The sequence below is a fragment of the Salvelinus alpinus genome, chromosome 23, assembly GCF_045679555.1.
Source record: "Salvelinus alpinus chromosome 23, SLU_Salpinus.1, whole genome shotgun sequence".
In the NCBI taxonomy this organism is placed as follows: Eukaryota; Metazoa; Chordata; class Actinopteri; order Salmoniformes; family Salmonidae; genus Salvelinus; species Salvelinus alpinus.
Genome location: NC_092108.1, coordinates 46,616,694 through 46,641,341, shown reverse-complemented (window position 1 = coordinate 46,641,341; position 24,648 = coordinate 46,616,694). Strand labels below are relative to the sequence as shown.

Genomic DNA, 24,648 nt, shown 5'->3' with positions numbered 1-24,648 from the left:
GCATTTGATTGAATCCCGACCTAAATCTTCACATAAACCATAGAATCGATTTACAAATGACATTTAGAATCATTGTGAGACTTTGGTTGAGTTCAGTAACAACAGGCTTCACAACTATAGTTAACACAGGTAATACCACATCAAAACCAACGATGACATTGTTATGAGAACAATGTCTCAACAAAATGTACTCTCCCCTAAAAATGAATTGTTAAAACATGGACTGATATTGTGCTCAATCATGGCTGAAGAGGCAACTACTTTAGTATGACTCAGCACAAGTAAACCACACAGTGACTTTCCTAACAGCAGCCCTTAAACTTCCTGGAGCAGGATGGTCTCTGCTCAGCACACCTTTGTTTACCTATAAATATTATGAAATGTCAGCTATGAATCCAGACTCCCCCAAAATACATGGTGCAGTGGAATTGTGTATATCATATTTCTGTGGTGTACTTACTGCAGTTTCAGTAATGTCACACTGGTATAAACGGAGCAATACAGAACAGTGACAGTTGAGTTAAGGGGACAGCGAGGCATTGAAGTCTGCTGACCTTTGCACAAACTGACAATACATTCACTGAACTGAAGCAGGGATTCATTCAAAAGTGCGTCGCAAAGCTGTTAAGTGCACTACCGACAATGCGTCTTTTAAGGCCAATTTTTCCCCACGTTTGCGGAGATCACATTCATGGAAAATTAAGCTTGCTTGTCGACAACGCACCTTTGATTAAATTCTGGTCTAAGTATCTGCACCACTGCAATCATTGTAAATTGCATCCCAGAGAAGCATCTCCTACATAAAAACATTAAGGTAGCACTTTATTTCACAATATTGTTTCCATTGCTATTTACCTGGTATTTACTTGAAAATATGTGGTATCGATGCACTTGTACTTTATTGAAAGAATACAACAAACCTGGCCTCGTAGTTTTTACAATTTTATAGTGTAAGTAAATACCAAGGCCTTTCTGTGCTACCCACATTAATGTTAATATAATCTTTAACAGTCATTAGGTTGAGGTACCTGGCCACCCTCAGTGGCCTTACTTACTAGTTAATGTAAACAACCTCGTCTTACCTTGTCGAAGGCGGGGTAGACCGTACGTAGTTCTGTCAGCCAGCCGTACGGCATGTGACCCACAGGATAGCTTGCAGTCAGTACTGCTACCGCCTGGTCAAACCACAGAAACCAAACACTTAGAGAAATAGACCAGTCCACCACGTCAGAAGTAAGAGTTCCTGTTTGTCTTTCTTGAAGTCGAGTTGAAGTGCATCTTCTAAGATTGCTATATCATACTAATGTGATTTCTGGGATGTTAAACACACTCTCCAGGTATTGTGAGATCTGGTAATCTGCACCACATAATTGCAAAAATGACAACCTGAAACAAATACTTCACTATATTGTTACCCACTACTATAGTTAGTAAAAGGATGTATAACAAATGGCAAAAGTTCATCACATTGTTTATAGTTTGTGGCATCACAAGTCTTCACTTAGACACCTGCCCCATTCATTCAAAACACTGTATTCTCACTCTACAAACATAACATAGCAGGTGAAAAAAACTGCCGGGGGAGGTTACAGTGTTTTCCACAAGTACATACAGTACTAGTCAAAAGTTTGGACACATCTACTCATTCAAGGGTTTTCTTTATTTTTACATTGTAGAATAGTAATGAAGACATCAAAACTATGAAATAACACATATGGAATCATGTAGTAACCAAAAAAGTGTTAAACAAATCAAAATATATTTTATATTTGAGATTCTTCAAAGTAGCCACCCTTTGCCTTGATGACAGCTTTGCACACACTTGGCATTCTCTCAACCATCTTCATGAGGTAGTCACCAGGAATGCATTTCAATTAACATGTGTGCCTTGTTAATTTGTGGAATTTCTTTCCTTCTTAATGCATTTGAGCAAATCAGTTGTGTTGTGACAAGGTAGGGGGGTATACAGAAGATAGCTCTATTTTGGTAAAATACCAAGTCCATATTATGGCAAGAACAGCTCAAATAAGGAAAGAGAAACAACAGTCCATCATTACTTTAAGACATGAAGGTCAGTTAATACAGAACATTTCAAGAACTTTGAAAGTTTCTTCAAGTGGAATTGCAAAAACCATCAAGCCCTATGATGAAACTGGGTCTCATGAGGACCGCCACAGGAAAAGAAGACCCAGAGTTACCTCTGCTGCAGAGGATAAGTTCATTCGAGTTATCAGACTCAGAAATTGCAGCTCAAATAATTGCTTCACAGAGTTCAAGTAACAGACACATCTCAACATCAACTGTTCACAGGAGACTGTGTGAATCAGGCCTTCAGGGTTGAATCACTGCAACGAAACCACTACTAAAGGACACCAATAAGAAGAAGAGACTTGCCTTGGGCCAAGAAACACGAGCAATCTACATTAGACCGGTGGAAATTTGTCCTTTGGTCTGGAGACCAAATTGGAGATTTTTGGTTACAACCGCCATGTCTTTGTGAGACGCGGTGTGGGTGAATGGATGATCTCCGCATGTGTATTTCCCACCGTAAATAAAGCATGGAGGAGGAGGTGTAATGGTGTGGGGATGCTTTGCTGGTGACACTGTCTGTGATTTATTTAGAATTCAAGGCACACTTAACCAGCATGGCTACCACAGCACTCTGCAGCGATACGCCATCTCATCTGGTTTGCACTTAGTGGAACTATCATTTGTTTTTCAACAGGACAATGACCCAACACACCTCCAGGCTGTGTAAGGGCTATTTTACCAAGAAGGCGAGAGATGGAGTGCTGCATCAGATGACCTGGCCTCCACAATCCCCTGACCTCAACTAAATTGAGATGGTTTGGGATGAGTCGGACTGCAGAGTGAAGGAAAAGCAGCCAACAAGTGTTCAGCACATGTGGGAACTCCTTCAAGACTGTTGGAAAAGCATTCCAGGTGAAGCTGGTTGATATAATGCCAAGAGTGTGCAAAGCTGTCAACAAGGCAAAGGGTGGCTATTTGAAGAATCTCAAATACAAAATATATTTTGATCTGTTTAACACTTTTTGCGTTACTGTCACGCCTATTCCAGCTCTTCCCCCTGGCGCTCGAGGGCACCAGGCTCCCCAGCATTATGCACTCCTGCCACCATCATTACGCACAACTGCCGTCCCCCGTCACACGCATCAGCGATTATTGGACTCACCTGGACTCAATCAGGTGAGTCCTGGTGATTATTGGACTCACCCCGATCTGTTCCCAACTTCAGCATTGACTGTCATACTGTATGTCCTTTTTTACCCGTGTGCTGACGATGTTCCTGTCTTGTTCCATGTCTGTTCCGATTAAATGTTTGACTCCCCGTACCTGCTTCTCGACATCAGCGTCGGTCCATACAGTTACTGCATGATTCCATATGTGTTATTTCATAGTTGATGTCATCACTATTATTCTACAATGTAGAAAATATTAAAAATAAAGAAAACCTTGAAGGAGTAGGTGTTCTAAAACTTGTGTAGATATACAGTCGTAGCCAAAAGTTGAGAATTACACAAATATTAATTTTCACAAAGTCTGCTGCCTCAGTTTGTTTAATGACAATTTGCATATATTCCAGAATGTTATGAAGAGTGATCAGATGAGTTGCAATTAATTGCAAAGTCCCTCTTTGCCATGCAAATGAACTGAATCTCCCAAAAACATTTCCACTGCATTTCAGCCCTGCCACAAAAGGACAAGCTGACATCATGTCAGTGATTCTCTCGTTAACACAGGTGTGAGTGTTGACGAGGACAAGGCTGGAGATCACTCTGTCATGCTGATTGAGTTCGAATAACTGACTGGAAGTTTCAAAAGGAGGGTGGTGCATGGAATCATTGTTCTTCCTCTGTCAACCGTGGTTACCTGCAAGGAAACACGTGCTGTCATCATTGCTTTGCACAAAAAGGGCTTCACAGGCAAGGATATTGCTGCCAGTAAGATTGCACCTAAATCAACCATTTATCAGATCATCAAGAACTTCAAGGAGAGAGGTTCAATTGTTGTGAAGAAGGCTTCAGGGCGCCCAAGAAAGTCCAGCAAGCGCCAGGACCGTCTCCTAAAGTGGATTCAGCCGCGGGATCGGGGCACCACCAGTACAGAGCTTGCTCGGGAATGGCTGCATGCAGGTGTGAGTGCATCTGCAGGCACAGTGAGCAAAGACTTTTGGAGGATGGCCTGGTGTCAAGAAGGGACAGACTGATATTCTGCAAGGTACAGGGATTGGACTGCTGAGGACTGGGGTAAAGTCATTTTCTCTGATGAATCCCCTTTCCGATTGTTTGGGGCATCCGGAAAAAAGCTTGTCCGGAGAATACAAGGTGAGCACTACCATCAGTCCTGTGTCATGCCAACAGTAAAGCATCCTGAGACCAGTCATGTGTGGGGTTGCTTCTCAGCCAAGGGAGTGTGCTCACTCACAATTTTGCCTAAGAACACAGCCATGAATAAAGAATGGTACCAACACATCCTCTGAGAGCATCTTCTCCCAACCATCCAGGAACAGTTTGGTGACGAACAATGTCTTTTCCAGCATGATGGAGCACCTTGCCATAAGGCAAAAGTGATAACTAAGTGGCTCGGGGAACAAAACATCGATATTTTGGGTCCATGGCCAGGAAAGTCCCCAGACCTTAATCCCATTGAGAGCTTGTGGTCAATCCTCAAGAGGTGGGTGGACAAACAAAAACCCACAAATTCTGACAAACTCCAAGCATTGATAATGCAAGAATGGGCTGCCATCAGTCAGGATGTGGCCCAGAAGTTAATTGACAGCATGCCAGGGTGGTTTGCAGAGGTCTTTGAAAAAGAAGGGTCAGAACTGCAAATATTGAATTTTTTCATCAACTTCATGTAATTGTCAATAAAAGCCTTTGACACTTATGAAATGCTTGTAATTATACCTCAGTATTCCATAGTAAAATCTGACAAAAATATCTAAAGACACCGAAGCAGCAAACCTTGTGGAAATTAATATTCGTGTCATTCTCAAAACTTTTGGTCACGACTGTACATATGTATATATATATATATACAGTTGAAGTCGGAAGATTACATACACCTTAGCCAAATACATTTAAACTAAGTTTTTCACAAGTCCTGACATTTAATCCTAGTAAAAAGTTAGGATCACCACTTTATTTCAAGAATGTGAAATGTCAGAATAATAGTAGAGATAATTATTTATTTTAGCTTTTATTTATTTCATCACATTCCCAGTGGGTCAGAAGTTTACATTGTGGAGTACAGCAGGTCAGCCACCAGGGGAGACTCGTCGAGGCCTGGTGACAGATGGAGTATACATCACGAGGCGATGGCTCCATCTGCTGGACGTGCCAGGTCTCGACGGGCTCTCCGGCCAGTACTAAATGGGGCTGATTGGGAGCTGCCAGAACGGCAGCACACAAGGGGAGTGGGGGAAGAAAGGTCTCCTGTATAGTTGGGGACATTGGCAGAGGTATGAGGAGGGAGTTCAGTTTTTGTGCCCGACAGGATACAGCAAGACCCGGAGCCCAGAAGACGGTATCCCAGAGAGGGTCTCATGGGGGAGACCTATCCTTTTTCTTTTTGATTTATTATTTAAATAAACACCCTTGAAACCGAGCTAATCGTACTCTGTCCGTGTCTGATCTGTGTAAAAGTCTTGACCCAACCCCCTGGTCTGCCACAACATACACTCAATTAGTATTTGGTAGCATAGCCTTTAAATTGTTTAACTTGGGTCAAACGTTTAGGGTAGCCTTCCACAAGCTTCCCACAATAAGTTGGGTGAACATGCTTGTTCAATGAACCATAAACAATTAATGAACATGCACCTGTAGAACGGTCGATAAGACACTAACAGCTTACAGATGGTAGGCAATTAAGGTCACAGTTATGAAAACTTAGGACACCAAAGAGGCCTTTCTACTGACTCTGAAAAACAAAAAAGAAAGATGCCCAGGGTCCCTGCTCATCTGCGTGAACATGCCTTAGGCATGCTGCAAGGAGGCATGAGGACTGCAGATGTGGCCAGGGCAATAAATTGCAATGTTCGTACTGTGAGACGCCTAAGACAGCACTACAGGGAGACAGGACGGACAGCTGATCGTCCTCGCAGTGGCAGACCACGTGTAATACCTGCACAGGATCGGTACATCCGAATATCACACCTGCGGGACAGGTACAGGATGGAAACAACAACTGCCCGAGTTAAACCAGGAACGCACAATCCCTCCATCTGTGCTCAGACTGTTCGCAACAGGCTGATAGAGGCTGGACTGAGGGCTTGTAGGCCTGTTGTAAGGCAGGTCCTCACCAGACATGATCGGCAACAACGTCGCCTATGGGCACAAACCCACCGTCGCTGGACCAGACAGGACTGGCAAAAAGTGCTCTTCGCTGACGAGTCGCGGTTTTGACTCACCAGGGGTGATGGTCGGATTTGCGTTTATCGTCGAAGGAATGAGCGTTACACCGAGGCCTGTACTCTGGAGCGGGATCGATTTGGAGGTGGAGGGTCCATCATGGTCTGAGGCGGTGTGTCATAGCATCATCGGACTGAGCTTGTTGTCATTGCAAGCAACCTCAACGCTGTGCGTTACAGGGAAGACATCCTCCTCCCTCATGTGGTACCCTTCCTGCAGGCTTCTCCTGACCTGACCCTCCAGCATGACAATGCCACCAGCCATACTGCTCGTTCTGTGTGTGATTTCCTGCAAGACAGGAATGTCAGTGTAATGCCATAACCAGCGAAGAGCCCGGATCTCAATCCCATTGAGCACGTCTGGGACCTGTTGGATATGAGGGTGAGGGCTAGGGCCATTCCCCCCCAGAAATGTCCGGGAGCTTGCAGGTGCCTTGGTGGAAGAGTGGGGTAACATCTCACAGCAAAAACTGGCAAATCTGGTGCAGTCCACGAGGAGGAGATGCACTGCAGTACTTAATGCAGCTGGTGGCCACACCAGATACTGACTGTTACTTTTGATTTTGACCACCCCTTTGTTCAGGGACACATTATTCCATTTCTGTTAGTCACATGTCTGTGGAACTTGTTCAGTTTATGTCTCAGTTTTTGAATCTTGTTATGTTCATACAAATATGTGTTAAGTTTGCTGAAAATTAACAGTTGAGAGTGAGAGGATTTTTCTTTTTTTGCTGAGTTTATATTGAAGCTTCCATCAGTGTAACTGTCTGCATAATTTCCAATCACCCATATATTATTGGGTAAATATCTATATTTGGGGTAAATATATATATATATATATATATATATATATAGTGATTTTGGAAAGTATTCAGACCCCTTGACCTTTTCCACATTTTGTTAGGTTACAGCCTTATTCTAAAATGGATTAAATAGTTTTCCCCCTTCATCAATCTACATACAATACCTCATAATGACAAAGCAAAAACAGGTTTATGAAAAATCTGAAATATTACATTTACATAAGTATTCAGACACTTTACTCAGTACTCTATTGAAGCATCTTTGGCAGCCATTACAGCATTGAGTCTTCTTGGGTATGACGCTACAAGCTTGGCACACCTGCACTTGGGGAGTTTTTCACATTCTTCTCTGCAGATCCTCTCAAGCTTTGTCAGGTTGGATGGGGAGTGTTGCGGCATAGCTATTTTCAGGTCTCTCCAGAGATGTTCAATAGGGGAAGTCTGGGCTCTGGCTGGGCCACTCAAGGACATTCAGAGACTTGTCCCGAAACAACTCCTGCTTTGTCTTTGCTGTGTGCTTTGGGTTGTTGTCCTGTTGGAAGGTGAACCGTCGCCCTAGTCATAGGTCCTTAGTACAAGCTCTGGAGAATGTTTTCTATGTACTTTGCTCCGTTCATCTTCCCATCGATCGTGACTAGTCTCCCAGTCCCTGAAGCTGAAAAACATCCCTGTCATCTAATGCTGCCACCACCATGCTTCACCGTAGGGATGGTGTCAGGTTTCCTCCAGACGTGACGCTTGGCATTCAGGTCAAAGATTTCAATCTTGGTTTCATAAGAACAGAGAATCTTGTTTCTCATGGTCTGAGAGTCCTTTAGGTGCCTTTTGGCAAACTCCAAGCGGGCTGTCATGTGCCTTTTACTGAGGAGTGGCTTCCACCTGATTGGTGGAGTGCTGCAGAGATGGTTGTCCTTCTGAAACGTTCTCCCATTTCCACAGAGAAACCCTGTAGCTCTGTCAGAGTGACCATCAGGTTCTTGGTCACCTGCCTGACCAAGGCCCTTCTCCCCCGATTGCTCAGTTTAGCCATTTAAGAATGATGGAGGCCACTGTGTTCTTTGGGGACCTTCAGTGCTGCAGAAATAACACCTCCACTTCGCTGATCCTCAACACTGGGGCCCCACAAGTGTGCATGCTCAGCCCCCTCCTGTACTCCCTGTTCACCCATGACCGCGTGGCCATGCACGCCACCAACTCAATCATCAAGTTTACAGATGACACAACAGTAGTAGGCTTGATTACCAACAACAACGAGACAGCCTATAGGGAGGAGGTGAGGGCACTCGGAGTGCGGTGTCAGGAAAATAACCTCTCACGTAACGTCAACAAAACAAAGGAGATGATTGTGGACTTCAGGAAACAGCAGAGGGAGCACCCCTCTATCCACATCGATGGGACAGCAGTGGAGAAGGTGGAAAGTTCCTCAGTGTGCACATCACGGACAAACCAAAATGGTCCACCCACACAGACAGTGTGGTGAAGAAGGCGCAACAACCGACCAATACAATTTGAAATGGCCAAAATGTTGATTTAGACGTTTGCAAATTTCACACATTTTGACGATCACTAATGTCATAATAGTTTGTGTAAAGTAATAAAGTAGTTGAAATATTTTGGGTAAATTGTCATAAAACTGACAGTAACTATATATAGAAATATTACAAAGTATGAAAATGCTTGTTCATTCACATCATGAATTCACTATGATATGTGTATATGGATTATTATACTTTTACTATGTACTGGACCATATCAAAACAAAAAGCTTTCTGGGGTGGGGGGGACAGTACTACATTGTTCAGAATATCACCTTCTTGCTAGACTGGAAAAGTGTGTTGTGTGCTTAAAATCCTCATATGAGGTCGGTAGGACACTTGCCTCGGTGGCAGCCGAGCTTCCCTTGAGGTCCCGGGAGACAAAGAGGTTGACGATAGGCCTGCTGATTCTCTGCATGGCCAGGATCAGGGCCAGGGGCCACCAGAAACTCAGCATCTTCTTGATGGTAGCGTCCCCCTGCGGGCGATAGGGAAAGAGGGAGGGAGGCATGGGAGAAAGTGATGAGCATTCCCAAATGCAACTCTGCAAAGTTACTGGTACCCTTTATTTGTCACATACCCGTGTTTAGCAGATGTTATTGCAGGTGTAACTAAATGCTTGTGTTTCTAGCTCCAACAGTGCAGTACTATCTAACAGGTATACAGTATCTCTTGTTGTTTAAGATAAGTGCCGACAGAGAGCGCTGCCTCGCTTCTCGTCCTTAGGAAACTTTGCAGCAATTCGTTTTTTTATGTATTATTTCTTACATTGTTAGCCCAGAAAATCTTAAGTGTTATTACACACAGCCGGGAAGAACTATTGGATATCAGAGCGGCGTCAACTGACCAGCACTATGACCAGGAGTATGACTTTCCCGAAGCAGATCCTTTGTCTGAACCACCCAAAAACAACGCCGCCGGAGAAGAGGTAGACAGAGCGGTCTTCTGGTCAGACTTCAGAGGTGGGCACACCACCCACCGCTTCCAAGTATATTACTTGATAATGTCCAGTCTCTCGATAACAAGGTAGACGAAATTAGGGAAAGGGTTGCTTTCCATAGAGACATCAGGGATTGAAACATACTCTGTTTCACGGAAACATGGCTCTCTCTGGATATGCTGTCGGAGTCGGTACAGCCACCTGGATTCTTTGTGAGTCGCGATGACAGGAATAAATATCTCTCCGGGAAGAAGGGCAGGGCTGTATGTTTCATGATTAACGACTCATGGTGTAATTGTAACAACATACAGGAACTCAAGTCCTTTTGTTCACCTGACCTAGAATTCCTCAAAATCAAATGCCGACTGTATTATCTCCCAAGGGAATTCTCCTCTGTTATAGTCACAGCCATGTATATCCCCCCTCAAGCCGATAACACGACGGCCCTCTATGAACTTCAATGGACTTAATGCAAAACCATATATCCTGAGGCTACATTTATTGTAGCTGGGGATTTTAACAAAGCAAATTTGAGAACAAGGCTAACTAAATTCAATCAGCATACTGACTGTAGTACTCGCTCTGGAAAAACTCTGGATCACTACTACTCTAACTTCTGCGATGCATACAAGGCCCTCCCCCGCCCTCGTTTTGGCAAATCTGACCGCGACTCTATTTTGCTCCTCTCTTCCGAAAGGCAGAAACTCAAACAAGATGTACCCGTGCTGAGGACTATTCAACGCTAGTCTGACCAATCGGAATCCACGCTTCAAGATTGTTTTGATCACATGGACTGGGACATGTTCTGGGAAGAGAATAATATCGACGTATACGCTGATTCGGTGAGTGAGTTTATAAGCAAGTGCATAGGAGATGTTGTACCTATTGTGACTATTAAAACCTACCCTAACCAGAAACCGTGGATAGATGGCGACATTTGCGCAAAACTGAAAGCACGAACCACCGCATTTAACCATGGAAAGGTGACTGGGAATATGTCCGAATACAAACAGTGTAGTTATTCTCTCCGCAAGGCAATCAAACAAGCGAAATGTCAGTATAGAGACAAATTGGAGTCACAATTCAACAGCTTAGACAAGAGACGTACAGTGGTTCGCCCTTTGAAAGTTGCAGCGTTCTGCGGCGCAGCTTGCATGGTGCCGCAGAATTCTATGGCACGTTATTTAAGTGTGAACCACTGGTACCATTAATGCTAGTTAGTGCTAGTTTGACCACCAGAGGGCATCTTTGAGAAGCATTTGATAGCCTTCAATAGTGGCAATACGAGAGAATTTAAAACCTGTTTTTGTAAGAACATAGTATATGGGACTGATTTTAAGAAATGTTGCTTAACATTATGGGGTTTCTATTCTAAGAAAAAAACTAAAAACCCTCTGGGTTAGGCTGTCCTTGTAAATAAGAATGTGTTCTTAACTGACTCCTAGTTAAATAAAGGTTACACTAAGAGCATAACATTTCTACACCCTAATTTTCTAATTCTAGTCTAACCAATACCCAAAATCTCATTGATTTATCAAGACCAGTCCCCATGCTTGTCTCAGAGCAGAGCGAAATGGTGCTACAATAGTTGTAGGCTATTGCTTCAAATCCTATTGCTTCTAACTTCAATATGCTCTTTAAATAAATAAGACCTACACCAATTTTAAAAGTACATTACTCAACACTAGTGAGACTCATGTCGCCTACTGTAGGCCTACAGTATATTGAAAAATATGATGTGATTCTCCACCAATAATTACATATAGAGGATTGGAGGATTCTAAATTAAAACCAAAAGCCAACTCATGGGTCTCCCGGTGGCGGCCAGCATGGGTATCTGTAGCAACGCAAAGTATTAAAATACGGAGAGGTGTTGGTAAAGGTATATTGTCTTGCTAATAGCCCATAATGGGCTATTATAATACTGTACATGGTGTCCAGGTCAGGAAAACCAAAACATTTATTCATTAAAGACTATCAGAAAGAATTTTGGTACTTATTTATTTTGATCCAAAGCCATGAATGAGTGAGTAACTTAGCTTTATGTAGGTGCCAGGCTATATGACTAACATCAACTTGATAATATATAACGATATTTTGGAGGTTATATCATTTTCAAAAAAATGAAAGAGAGCGATTGTAATCTGAATAAAGGCCAAAATAATATTTGTAAAGGCCAAAACATGTATTTCTGTTTTTAGAGGGAGAGAAACGCTGGGCCAATTGTTAGCCCTGCTAATAGCCATAATGGCGATGTACAACGTGACCGTGTGTGTTTGAAAGAGTATTTTCCAGTAAGCAATAATTTGTACTGTTCTGTAGTTTCGACAGAATGATTCATCTGACAAACAAAGAACTTCTGACATCAACCGCATGTCTATTAAAAAAAAAGGAATGTCACGTTTACTTAAGTATTCAGAACCTTTAATCAGTACTTTGTTGAACCACCTTTGGCAGCGATTACAGACTCTAGTCTTCTTGTGTATGACGCTACAAGCTTTGCACACCTGTATTATGGTACTTTCTCCCATTCTTCTCTGTAGATCCTCTCAAGCTCTGTCAGGTTGGATGGGGAGTGTCCGTTGCACAGCTATTTTCAGGTCTCTCCAGAGATGTCCGATCGGTTTCAAGTTCGAGCTCTGGCTGGGCCACTCAAGGACATTCAGAGACTTGTCCCGAAGCCACTCCTGCGTTATCTTGGCTTCGTGCTTAGGGTTGTTGTCCTGTTGGAAGGTGAACCTTCGCCCCTGTCTGAGGTTCTGAGCGCTCTGGAGCAGGTTTTCATCAAGGATCTCTCTGTACTTTGCTCTGTTAACTTCTTATGGCTGGCTGGCAGAATTGAGTAGCTTGGATGAAAAGGTGCCTAGAGTAAACTGCCTGCTACTCAGGCTCAGAGGCTAAGATATGCATAGTATTAGTAGATTTGGATAGAAAACACTCTGAAGTTTCTAAAACTGTTTGAATGATGTCTGTGAGTATAACATAACTCATATGGCAGGCAAAAACCTGAGAAGAAATCCAACCAGGAAGTGGGAAATCTGAGGTTGGTTGATTTTCAACTCAGCCCCTATTGAAGATACAGTGGGATATTGGTCATGTTGCACTTCCTAAGGCTTCCACTAGATGTCAACCGTCTTTAGAAACTTGTTTGAGGCTTCTACTGTAAAGGGGGGCTGAATGAGAGGGGATTGAGTCAGAGGTCTGGCAGAGTGCCAGGAGCAGGTCACGTGCTTTCACATGAGAGGTAGCTCCCGTTCCATTGGCTTTTTCTGAAGACAAAGGAGTTCTCCGGTTGGAACATTATTGAAGATTTATGTTAAAAACATCCTAAAGATTGATTCTATACATCGTTTGACATGTTTCTATGGACGGTAACGGAACTTTTTGACATTTCGTCTGCAACTAGTGAACGCGCTTCGTGAGTTTTGATTTGTTTACCAAACGCGCTAACAAAAGTAGCTATTTGGACATAAATTATGGACATTATCGAACAAATCAAACATTTATTGTGGAACTGGGATTCCTGGGAGTGCATTCTGATGAAGATCATCAAAGGTAAGTGAATATTTATAATGTTATTTCTGACTTCTGTTGACTGTACAATATGGCGGATATCTTTTTGTCTTGATTGGGCTCTGAGCGCCGACCTCAGATTATTGCATGGTTTGCTTTTTCCGTAAAGCTTTTTTGAAATCTGACACAGCGGTTGCATTAAGGAGAAGTGGATCTAAAATGCCATGAATAACACTGGTATCTTTGATCAATGTTTATTATGAGTACTTCTGGAAATTGATGTGGCTCTCTGCAAAATCACCGGATGTTTTTGGAACTACTGAACATAACGCGCCAATGTATACTGAGATTTTTTGATATAAATATGACTTTACCGAACAAAACATACATGTATTGTGTAACATGAAGTCCTATGAGTGTCATCTGATGAAGATCATCAAAAGTTAGTGATTAATTTTATCTCTATTTCTGCTTTTTGTGACTCCTGTCTTTGGCTGGAAAAATGGCTGTATTTTTCTGTGATTTGGAGGTGACCTAACATAATCGTTTGTGGTGCTTTCGCTGTAAAGCCTTTTTGAAATCGGACACTGTGGTGGGGTTAACAACAAGATTACCTTTAAAATGGTATAAGATACTTATATGTTTGAGGAATTTTAGTTATGAGATTTCTGTTGTATGAATTTTGCGCCCTGCACATTCACTGGCTGTTGTCATATCAATCTCATTAACGGGATCGCTGCCCTAAGAAGTTTTAACTGATTTTCCTAGTTAAATAAACGTTACACTAAGAGCGTGACATTATTACAACCTAATTTTCTAATTCTAGTCTAACCAATACCAAAACAGAGATTCAGTGAAAATAAAAATCTCATTGATTTATCAAGACCAGTCCCCATGCTTGTCTCAGAGCAGCGGGAAACGGTGCTAAAATAGTCTAGGCTATTGCTTATAACTTATGCTCTTTAAATAAATAAAACTTACACCACTTTTAACATCACATTACTCAACACTATTGAGACTCATGTCGCCTACAGTATATCGAAAAATATGACGTGACCCCCTGCTAATAATTACATATAGAGGATTGGAGGATATTTCTGTAATTCAGTGATATTTATTCCTATAGTAATTCGTTATCCATAACTAAATAAACATTGAGTATTTTTATAATTATTTTATTAACGAAAGCATAAAGATGCCATTGTTAGTTACATTGTTTTAGTTTGAACGTGCAGACTGGCACTAAGAACAGAACAGCGGGAACGTTTCCCTAGTCAGTGCCATTATTAGTGCAATGCCCCTTAAAGTGTTGCCAGTGTGGCGGGGAGGGAATCCACCCTCCTCCTCCTCCCTTCCCCATGGGCTAGGTCGGTCTTTTGTGCGCAGCTCTGCGGCCCATCCCGTGCCCCCTGCCCTCGTGCCTTGAACCTCGCCTGCTTTCAGTGGATACAGCTGGAGAACTGCAAGGCAATCTCATTGTGCGCCATGAACAATATGACCAATATACACTGCTCAAAAAAATAAAGGGAACACTTAAACAACACAATGTAACTCCAAGTCAATCACACTTCTGTGAAATCAAACTGTCCACTTAGGAAGCAACACTGATTGACAATAAATTGCACATGCTGTTGTGCAAATGGAATAGACTAAAGGTGGAAATTATAGGCAATTAGCAAGACACCCCCAATAAAGGAGTGATTCTGCAGGTGGTGACCACAGACCACTTCTCAGTTCCTATGCTTCCTGGCTGATGTTTTGGTCACTTTTGAATGCTGGCGGTGCTCTCACTCTAGTGGTAGCATGAGACAGAGTCTACAACCCACACAAGTGGCTCAGGTAGTGCAGCTCATCCAGGATGGCACATCAATGCAAGCTGTGGCAAGAAGGTTTGCTGTGTCTGTCAGCGTGGTGTCCAGAGCATGGAGGCGCTACCAGGAGACAGGCCAGTACATCAGGAGACGTGGAGGAGGCCGTAGGAGGGCAACAACCCAGCAGCAGGACCGCTACCTCTGCCTTTGTGCAAGGAGTAGCACTGCCAGAGCCCTGCAAAATGATCTCCAGCAGGCCACAAATGTGCATGGGTCTGCTCAAACGGTCAGAAACAGACTCCATGAGGGTGGTATGAGGGCCCGACGTCCACAGGTGGGGGTTGTGCTTACAGCCCAACACCGTGCAGGACATTTGGCATTTGCCAGAGAACACCAATATTGGCAAATTCGCCACTGGCGCCCTGTGCTCTTCACAGATGAAAGCAGGTTCACACTGAGCACATGTGACAGACGTGACAGAGTCTGGAGACGCCGTGGAGAACGTTCTGCTGCCTGCAACATCCTCCAGCATGACCGGTTTGGCGGTGGGTCAGTCATGGTGTGGGGTGGCATTTCTTTGTGGGGCCGCACAGCCCTCCATGTGCTCGCCAGAGGTAGCCTGACTGCCATTAGGTAGCGAGATGAGATCCTCAGAGCCCTTGTGAGACCATATGCTGACCCATGCACATTTGTATCGCACCAGCATCTGTAGCAACACAGCTTGCACTGCAATGCAGTGTCTTAGACCATTGCGACACTCAGGCACTGTTCAACGTTACCGGTCGGAAGTGGCCTACAGTACTACAGTAAGAGCAAAATAATCCTAATAAAATAATAAGAACCTTAGTGTAACAACGGTTTTAGTAAGTAATACTGAAGTAATGCACAATTATCAGTTTCTATTTAGGTTTATGTCGCCCATTCATTGTCAATTAGAGACACAGTAGGACCCAAAAGCATAATCAGTGCTCTAACTCCCCCTTGCGCTGGTCTGGAGCAATGAAGTGGTGACGCAGGGTACCGTACTAAACCACAAATTACCTCTAAGTCCCGCAGCATAATCGCAAAACTTTTAGTGGAGCAACCACTGTATGTGGCAGGATCTACAGACAAAGACTACAAAAGGAAAACCAGCCATGTCACGGACACCGACGTCTTACTTCCAAACAAACTAAACGCCTTCTTGTCTGCTTTGAGGACAATACAGTGGCACCGACGCGGCCCGCTACCAAGGACTGTGGGCTCTCCTTCTCCGTGGCCAACGTGAGTAAGATATTTAAACGTGTTAACCCTCGCAAGGCTGCTGGCCCAGACATCATCCCTAGCCTCAGAGCATGCACAGACCAGCTGGCTGGTGTGTTTACAGAGATATTCAATATCTCCCTATCCCAGCCTGTTGTCCCCACATCCTTCAAGATGGCCACCATTGTTCCTGTACCCAAGAAGGCAAAGGTAACTGAACTAAATGACTATCGCCCCGTAGCAGTCACTTCTGTCATCATGAAGTGCTTTGAGAGACTAGTCAAGGATCATATCACCTCCACCTTACCTGTCACCCTAGACCGACTTCAACTTGCTTACTGCCCCAATAGGTCCACAGACGATGCAATCGCCATAACACTGCACACTGCCCTATCCCATCTGGACAAGAGGAATACCTATATAAGAATGCTGTTCATTGACTATAGCTCAGCATACAACACCATAGTACCCTCCAAGACCATCATCAAGCTCGATGCCCTGGGTCTCAACCCCGCCCTGTGCAATTGGGTCCTGGAATTCCTGACGGGCCGCCCCAAACTTCGCTGATCCTCAACACTGGGGCCCCACAAGGATGTGTGCTCAGCCCCCTCCTGTACTCCCTGTTCGCCCACGACTGCCTGGCCATGCACGCCTTCAACTCAATCATCAAGTTTGCAGACGACACAACTGTAGGCTTGATTACCAACAACAACGAGACAGCCTAAAGGAAGGAGATGAGGGCCCTCTGAGCTGTTTCCTTTGAAGATGTTTATACGATTTTGGTAATCCGACTGACTTGGAATCTTATTGTTGTGGTTATTTAGATACACGCACATCATTCAGACATTCGTGTTACTGTCGACATTTTAAAGTCTTCAGAAACATGCGTATTCTCCCTTCGGACGACGATAACACTCTGACCTGAGTGGGCGGGTGCAGTGTCCAGATGCGCATTTCCATGCGCTCTGATTGGTTGGGAATGGCAGGGCTATGATGGGTGAGGGATAATTAAGGTAGGATGAGCAGCCAAACTAACGAGACTTAAGGGAAACTGAAGGGACTGTGAGAGGAAGTTAAGTAGTGAGGAGAGGAGCAGGATGGCATTTTTTACTATTCTATTCTATCCTTCCATTTTAATTTACCTTGGGGATTATAAAAGTCATATTGAAATGAATTGGATATTCTACTAATTATATCACTGATGAACCAACAGTCAATGAACTGAATGACCCGCTGTTTATAATGTGTCACTGCCTTCAATCACACCCATAGAGCATTGACATGCAATGTGACTTACTGTAAAGATTTAGGTAGTTAATTTATATAGAAGCTCCACACTGTTAACTTTGACACCTGGGGTGTGTTCAGTGAGGTGAAACATTCCGAATGTTTTAGATTGAAATGTAATACATAGAGTTGACACAATTCACCATTCCACATAACGGATAATCATATATGTTCTACACAAAGCATTTATAACATCCAAACAGACCACTGTAGAAATACAAAGTTAATCTCCTGACCCCATCCGACCTGCGATAACCTACCCCCACTTCAGGCCCGCTGGACTCTGGGATGTTGTCGTGGACGTTGCGGTAGTAGCCCAGTCCTACAATAGTGAAGCGCACCAGGGCCCCCATGTAGAGGGACAAGATAGGGATCAACATAGGCTCCAGACACTCCAAATGACTTTGAAGCAAGATGGCCACAAAGACAATCTAGAGGGAGAGATGGATAGAGAGAGAGAGAGGGAGGATGGCAGGAAGTGCAGAAATAAGAGGCAGATCAAATGTTGGTGTGGGTGTAAGAGGAAGACAAAGAGAAAGGCGGACATGTTGACATGTCCTAACCAGAGAAGCAGAACGACACATTCACTTTTGATCACCGTGCAACTTCTCACAGCCATCTCAAGTACAGTGAGGGAAAAAAGTATTTGATCCCCTGCTGATTTGTACGTTTGCCCACTGACAAAGAAATTATCAGTCTATAATTTTAATGGTAGGTTTATTTGAACAGTGAGAGACAGAATAACAACAAAAATATCCAGAAAAATGCATGTCAAAAATGTTATAAATTGATTTGCATTTTAACGAGGGAAATAAGTATTTGACCCCTTCTCAATCAAAAAGATTTCTGGCTCCCAGGTGTCTTTCATACAGGTAACGAACGGAGATTAGGAGCACACTCTTAAAGGGAGTGCTCCTAATCTCAGTTTCTTACCTGTATAAAAGATACCTGTCCACAGAAGCAATCAATCAATCAGATTCCAAACTCTCCACCATGGCCAAGACCAAAGAGCTCTCCAAGGATGTCAGGGACAAGATTGTAGACCTACACAAGGCTGGAATGGGCTACAAGACCATCGCCAAGCAGCTTGGTGAGAAGGTGACAACAGTTTCTGTGATTATTCGCAAATGGAAGAAACACAAAAGAACTGTCAATCTCCCTCAGCCTGGGGCTCCATGCAAGATCTCACCTCGTGGAGTTGCAATGATCATGAGAACGGTGAGGAATCAGCCCAGAACTACACAGGAGGATCTTGTCAATGATCTCAAGGCAGCTGGGACCATAGTCATCAAGAAAACAATTGGTAACACACTATGCCGTGAAGGACTGAAATCCTGCAGCGCCCGCAAGGTCCCCCTGCTCAAGAAAGCACATATACATGCCCGTCTGAAGTTTGCCAATGAACATCTGAATGATTCAGAGGACAACTGGGTGAACGTGTTGTGGTCAGATGAGACCAAAATGGAGTTCTTTGGCATCAACCCAACTTGCCGTGTTTGGAGGAGGAGGAATGCTGCCTATGACCCCAAGAAACCATCCCCACCGTCAAACATGGAGATGGAAACATTATGCTTTGGGGGTGTTTTTCTGCTAAAGGGACAGGACAACTTCACCGCATCAAAGGGACGATGGACGGGGCCATGTACCGTCAAATCTTGGGTGAAAACCTCCTTCCCTCAGCCAGGGTATTGAAAATGGGTCGTGGATGGGTATTCCAGCATGACAATGACCCAAAACACACAGCCAAGGCAACAAAGGAGTGGCTCAAGAAGAAGCACATTAAGGTCCTGGAGTGGCCTAGCCAGTCTCCAGACCTTAATCCCATAGAAAATCTGTGGAGGGAGCTGAAGGTTCGAGTTGCCAAACGTCAGCCTCGAAACCTTAATGACTTGAAGAAGATCTGCAAAGAGGAGTGGGACAAAATCCCTCCTGAGATGTGTGCAAACCTGGTGGCCAACTACAAGAAACGTCTGACCTCTGTGATTGCCAACAAGGGTTTTGCCACCAAGTACTAAGTCATGTTTTGCAGAGGGGTCAAATACTTATTTCCCTCATTAAAATGCAAATCAATTCATAACATTTTTGACATGCGTTTTTCTGGATTTTTTTGTTGATATTCTGTCTCTCACTGTTCAAATAAACCTACCATTAAAATTATAGACTGATCATTTCTTTGTCAGTGGGCAAACGTACAAAATCAGCAGGGGATCAAATACTTTTTTCCCTCACTGTAGAAGGATCTGCTAATATAAGTCCTTCATTTTAAGTTGCAATGATAAAATAATGATTTTTATACTTGAGGCACACAGAGTCAAGCAAGTGCAAATAGTAAAAACAAATGCTACTAGATTGCATAATGCAGAACAACATTAACTGATGTCCATACTTCTCCCTATACTCTGCTTTGCTCCCTCCTGAATCACCATGACAATATGTATATTAAATGCAATTCATGAATAGACCCATTGATAACTGATTCTTACCTGAGCTATGACATCAGAGACGGAGGCACAGCCCACTAATAGGCTGTGTTTGTGCTTCAGTAGAATACCGGCATGTGTCCAGGCCTGACATAGAGGACAAACAGACCATGGATCATTTTTTGGATTCATCGTTATCTATTTCAATAGGGACAGATACAATTAATTTGATGCATTGTTATATACTGTAACAACAATGACAAACATTGTATTATTTACAACAAGTAGTCAACGAATAGCTGTAGGAGCCGAGATTCACTAAGTGGTCCACTAACAATGCAAGACTCTAGACTCTTTTCAAACTGGCTCATCGTAAGGCGTTTGCTTGCTTCAACACTTACTCAATTTATAGTCAGCTAAAAACACTCAAAACATAGGGGCTGTTGTTCGAATTTAGGCTAAGTGAGGGTAAGTAATTTCCACAAAGGGCCTGCGTTTTACATGTAGCTCCTATTTTGTGTGTGTGCTTGGTTTACCTTTAATGGTCCAATGCAGCTGTTTTTATCGCAATATCAAATCATTTCTGGGTAACAATAAAGTACCTTACTGTGATTGTTTTCCATTAAAATGAGCAATTTCTCAATGAATTAGGACTGTCTGGGAGCGGTAATGTCACCAGGCAGGCCAAAACTCCATCCCACAAAAAGGTGTTCCTAATGTTCTGTACACTCAGTGTATATAAAACACTGAGTGGGCCTTTAACAATGGAAAATTATTTATTTGTATGATGTGCCTTTCTGACTGTATATTTTTTCTATAATATAAAACAGCACAGCCACAAACAAAGCAATGCATATAAATAACAAAACAGGAACAAATTAACCAATTTGCAAAAACATTTTCTCTCTTGCTTCAGAGGATGTGCTTGGATTTTGTTGCCTGTGTTCTTTAAGTGTGGCATTCTATTTTTAATATTCACAAATACAGTAAGTAAACTGTTACTGTGTTTCACGTAATGTCCAAAATACATCAAATATTTCCCGCCCGTTACATTTTTTCCCACAATGCAATATAATTTATGTAATCTACTGTATTCAGTTTATACAGTATGTTACTTTTGATTAAACAGTAATACCGTGACATTTACAATATTTTTTTTTACAGGATAGCACACAAACCAGAATGCTTCATCCAGGGTTAAAAAAAACAACAGTAATATACTCACAAACTGTTAGTAAATAACTAATACTACTGGGAAAGATAGGAAATAACAGTACACGTAATCCTACACCAACAATGCTGTTAGATACACTACACCAGAAACACTACACATACTATACAATGTAAAACAGATATGCTAATTAAAAGCATAAGTGGTTTTAAGATATATTGTATATATATGGCATATTTTGTCTAGGTAGCACGTTCTCAGTGATAGTTCAGAATGTCAAACAAAACACCACCTCTGTCAAGCACTTCCCAAGCCAGAGACTAAACGAGTAGGGTGAAGTTGCCCCTGGCCGCTGATCCTGGGTCAGTTTAGCATTTCACCCACTAATGATTAAGATTAGGATTGGGAGAAGGAAAGGTCTTCCTAGATCTGTACTTCGGGGAAACCCCAGAGCATTCTGAGTAATAGGTCATAATGTCAGAACACCGCCTCTCTGTCAAGCATTCCCAAGCTAAAAGGGAACTAGAATCCAGCGGGCAGCAGGCTGCAACTCACCATGGCATCGAGTAGCGGGAACACTGCCAAGTAGAGGAAAGCCCGCCTGGTCTTGTTTCCGACAGAATCGTCCACATGATGGAGCTTATTGATGATGTAGTAGCCCAACTCTGTGTAGGCTAATGGGACAAGGAAATTGAGATAAACATCAGAGCACTTCAGGGGCTACAGTCATTAACGGACCGATGATTTTTCGTCACTAGGGGAATAAAAAGGTTCTCCAGGAATGGTTTGCAGTCAGCTGGAAACAGGTTATTCAGGAATGTGCAACATAGTGAGCGTTGCAGATATACACTAAGAAAAGAGGGTTCCTCAAGGTTTCTTGGGGAAGGGTCATGGTTCTATATGGAACCATAATGACTCAAGTAACAGTTTGCTTGGTGTAAGGGAATTGGGCATTCTATGGTTATGTGCTTTACTGTATTTCCTCAGAACAGGATGGTAATAATGATACATAGCACTTCAAACTGAGATCGAGCACTTTAACTGATATACAATATAAATGACATACAAGGACCATGGTTAAAAACTTGTTTTTAACTTGAATCGTTATCAATTCCGCAAAGCAGGGCACCACTGTTGAATCATTAAGAGAAAATGTGACTTACTATAAGTGACCCCGCATATAACACACTTTCTGCCCAGTCAGTTCTTGTGAGTATGACTAAGATAGAGGCAAAAGGCCAAATCATGCAACTCAAGGCACTATTCTGCCCACTTTATCAACCTACAATGACAGCTATTTTGAGGAAACAATCACTTATATATATTTGTTCACAAGAGTTAAGATAATTTGGTTTATTTTAAGGGCTTTACTTTCTTGAGCCTGTAGTTATGTCAGATATAGGTGTCTGTTTTGCCAGAGTCTGGTCTAGTGGTAGCACTGCAGACGGAACCACTTACAGTATAGGCTACACCCTTGGCCACGGCAGTTTGAGCCCTGCCTGTGCCAGTTTCCTGTCTGTTGCCTTCTTCTTTCTGCTACCACCCTCTCCACTTTCCCACTGTTCTTTAAATGCAGAACATAAATATTTGATATTTTTTAAAGGGACTGAACCAAAAAAGCTACGGCCTATGTGGCACCAATATGAGTCAGAAACATTTATTCTAGTGTCAGAAATGACTACAAGTTGTAAATAGGATAATTTGAGTCATAAAGTCATTTTCCTAACTGAGATAATGAGAAATATGAGTATGTCCAGTGTTGCCAACTTAGTGACTTTGTCGCTATATTTAGCGAGTATTCAGACCCTTCTAGCGACACTTAAAAAAAAAAAAAAACGACAAGTAACAAATCTAGCGACTTTTTCTGGTGTTATTGGAGACTTTTGAAGACTCTTACTATTCTCAACGAGCAGCGGGGCCTGCCGTGGGCCCCACCACGTCCCAAAGCACTCACAGGCGGCCCAGTCCTCGCACAGCAAAAGCTGCAGTCAGAGCAGGAGATGTTCACCCCTCTGCGTCCAGACTGCAAATGAATCGCGCATGCGGGAAGCCGTCGCTGGCTGATCCCGCCCTGGCTTACATTCAGGGCCAGATGTAAATGTAAAAAACGAAACTAAAAAACGAAACTAAAAAATACAATAAAAAACTAAGTAACTCTGCCAGTGTCTCTTTTGAGTCACTTTTGCCGGTCCCAAGCCCGGATAAAGGAGGAGGGTTGGAATTGTGACATAAAAAAACAAGAATCGACAGAAGAAAGTTCATTTGTAGTTCTAAACATATTTAGGGTGTTTTTCACTCCCTTTTTGTCATTTCCACGATGTTATTCCTCTCTCCTACAGCGTCCATCACAATTACATGCACATGGCCAATTACGCAAATTTGGTGATGACGTCATTTAGCGACTTCTAGCGACTTTTAGGACAGCCAATAGCTACTTTCCTTACTGAGGAGTTGGCAACACTGTATGTCACGGAATGAAGGATACGCCACCGTTTTTGTGAGGGGTTTGGTATGGATTACTTACGTGCTTACTTTGACCTATGATGGTCAATTGCCCACAGACAACACGGCGTATTAATGCCCCCTGCTCAGAACCATGTGGATCATGTTGTAAAGACTACAGCAGCAGTATTGGGGTGCAACGCACATTCCACTGTGTAAATACGAGTAAAAATAGCCATTCATAAAGTTGTTCAATAATCTTTGGCAGATGGCCAGGATACAGATTAGTCTACATCTGACGCTAGCTACTACTTCTGCGGGCTGTCAACCAGCAAAACTGAGACTGGTGTGTTGTTAATGAGTACGTTTTGGTTATAGCTAGCTAGTTAGCTACATTATTTGATCATGCTAGTGAGACAGGCAAGCTATGATACTGTGATGTAACTCGCTAAATATATAGCCTCTCCCTAATGTGTAATGTGATGTGTCAGAGAGAAGAAGACTTGCATAGCTAATGTTACACCTGACGACAGTTTTGATAGGATGCAATGTTAGCCAGCTTGCTATCGATAATGTTTAAACTCGAACTGGCTAGCTATCTTAAATAATCAACCAAACCTGATGACATGTTTGATTCATGTAGCCAGCTTGTTTTCAATAAGGTTTAAACTCGAACTGGCTAGGTAAGATCCCTGCTAGCTAACTACCTCAAATACTTTAACTTGCAATGAAAATGACTTTCTGACTAAATTAGAAACTTGTAATATCTGAAAATGTAGCTATACTCTTACCCGTATACATGGATTAACGCTTCACGGCAATGTGTCTTGTCCATTTGGCCCATTGCTGTGTCAAGTCACTCTGGTTCACACTGACTGTGTGCAGAAAGTAGTCCATCACAACTTTTCCCCACTGATATTTGTTGATTGCGCCTGCTTACTTCCGGCGCCGAAAAGAGATGGCCGCCTCGCTTCGCGTTCCTTGGAAAATATGCAGTATTTTGTTTTTTTTATGTGTTATTTCTTACATCGGTACCCCAGGTAATCTTAGGTTT

The 24,648-nt window shown here is 42.9% G+C and overlaps 1 protein-coding gene across 3 annotated transcripts in view; it reads right to left on the bottom strand.

Moving 5' to 3' along the window:
• ankhb (ANKH inorganic pyrophosphate transport regulator b) overlaps positions 1-24,648 on the bottom strand; it is an 80,541-nt gene that overhangs the window by 12,795 nt on the left and 43,098 nt on the right. For all 3 annotated transcript variants that reach the window (XM_071362573.1, XM_071362575.1, XM_071362574.1), the window contains exons 3-7: positions 21,708-21,826; positions 20,045-20,128; positions 17,822-17,992; positions 9,112-9,246; positions 1,083-1,175 (exon numbers count right to left, since the gene is read on the bottom strand). In XM_071362573.1, the coding sequence (XP_071218674.1) occupies positions 1,083-1,175; positions 9,112-9,246; positions 17,822-17,992; positions 20,045-20,128; positions 21,708-21,826 (602 nt within the window). The remainder of the gene's footprint in view (positions 1-1,082; positions 1,176-9,111; positions 9,247-17,821; positions 17,993-20,044; positions 20,129-21,707; positions 21,827-24,648) is intronic.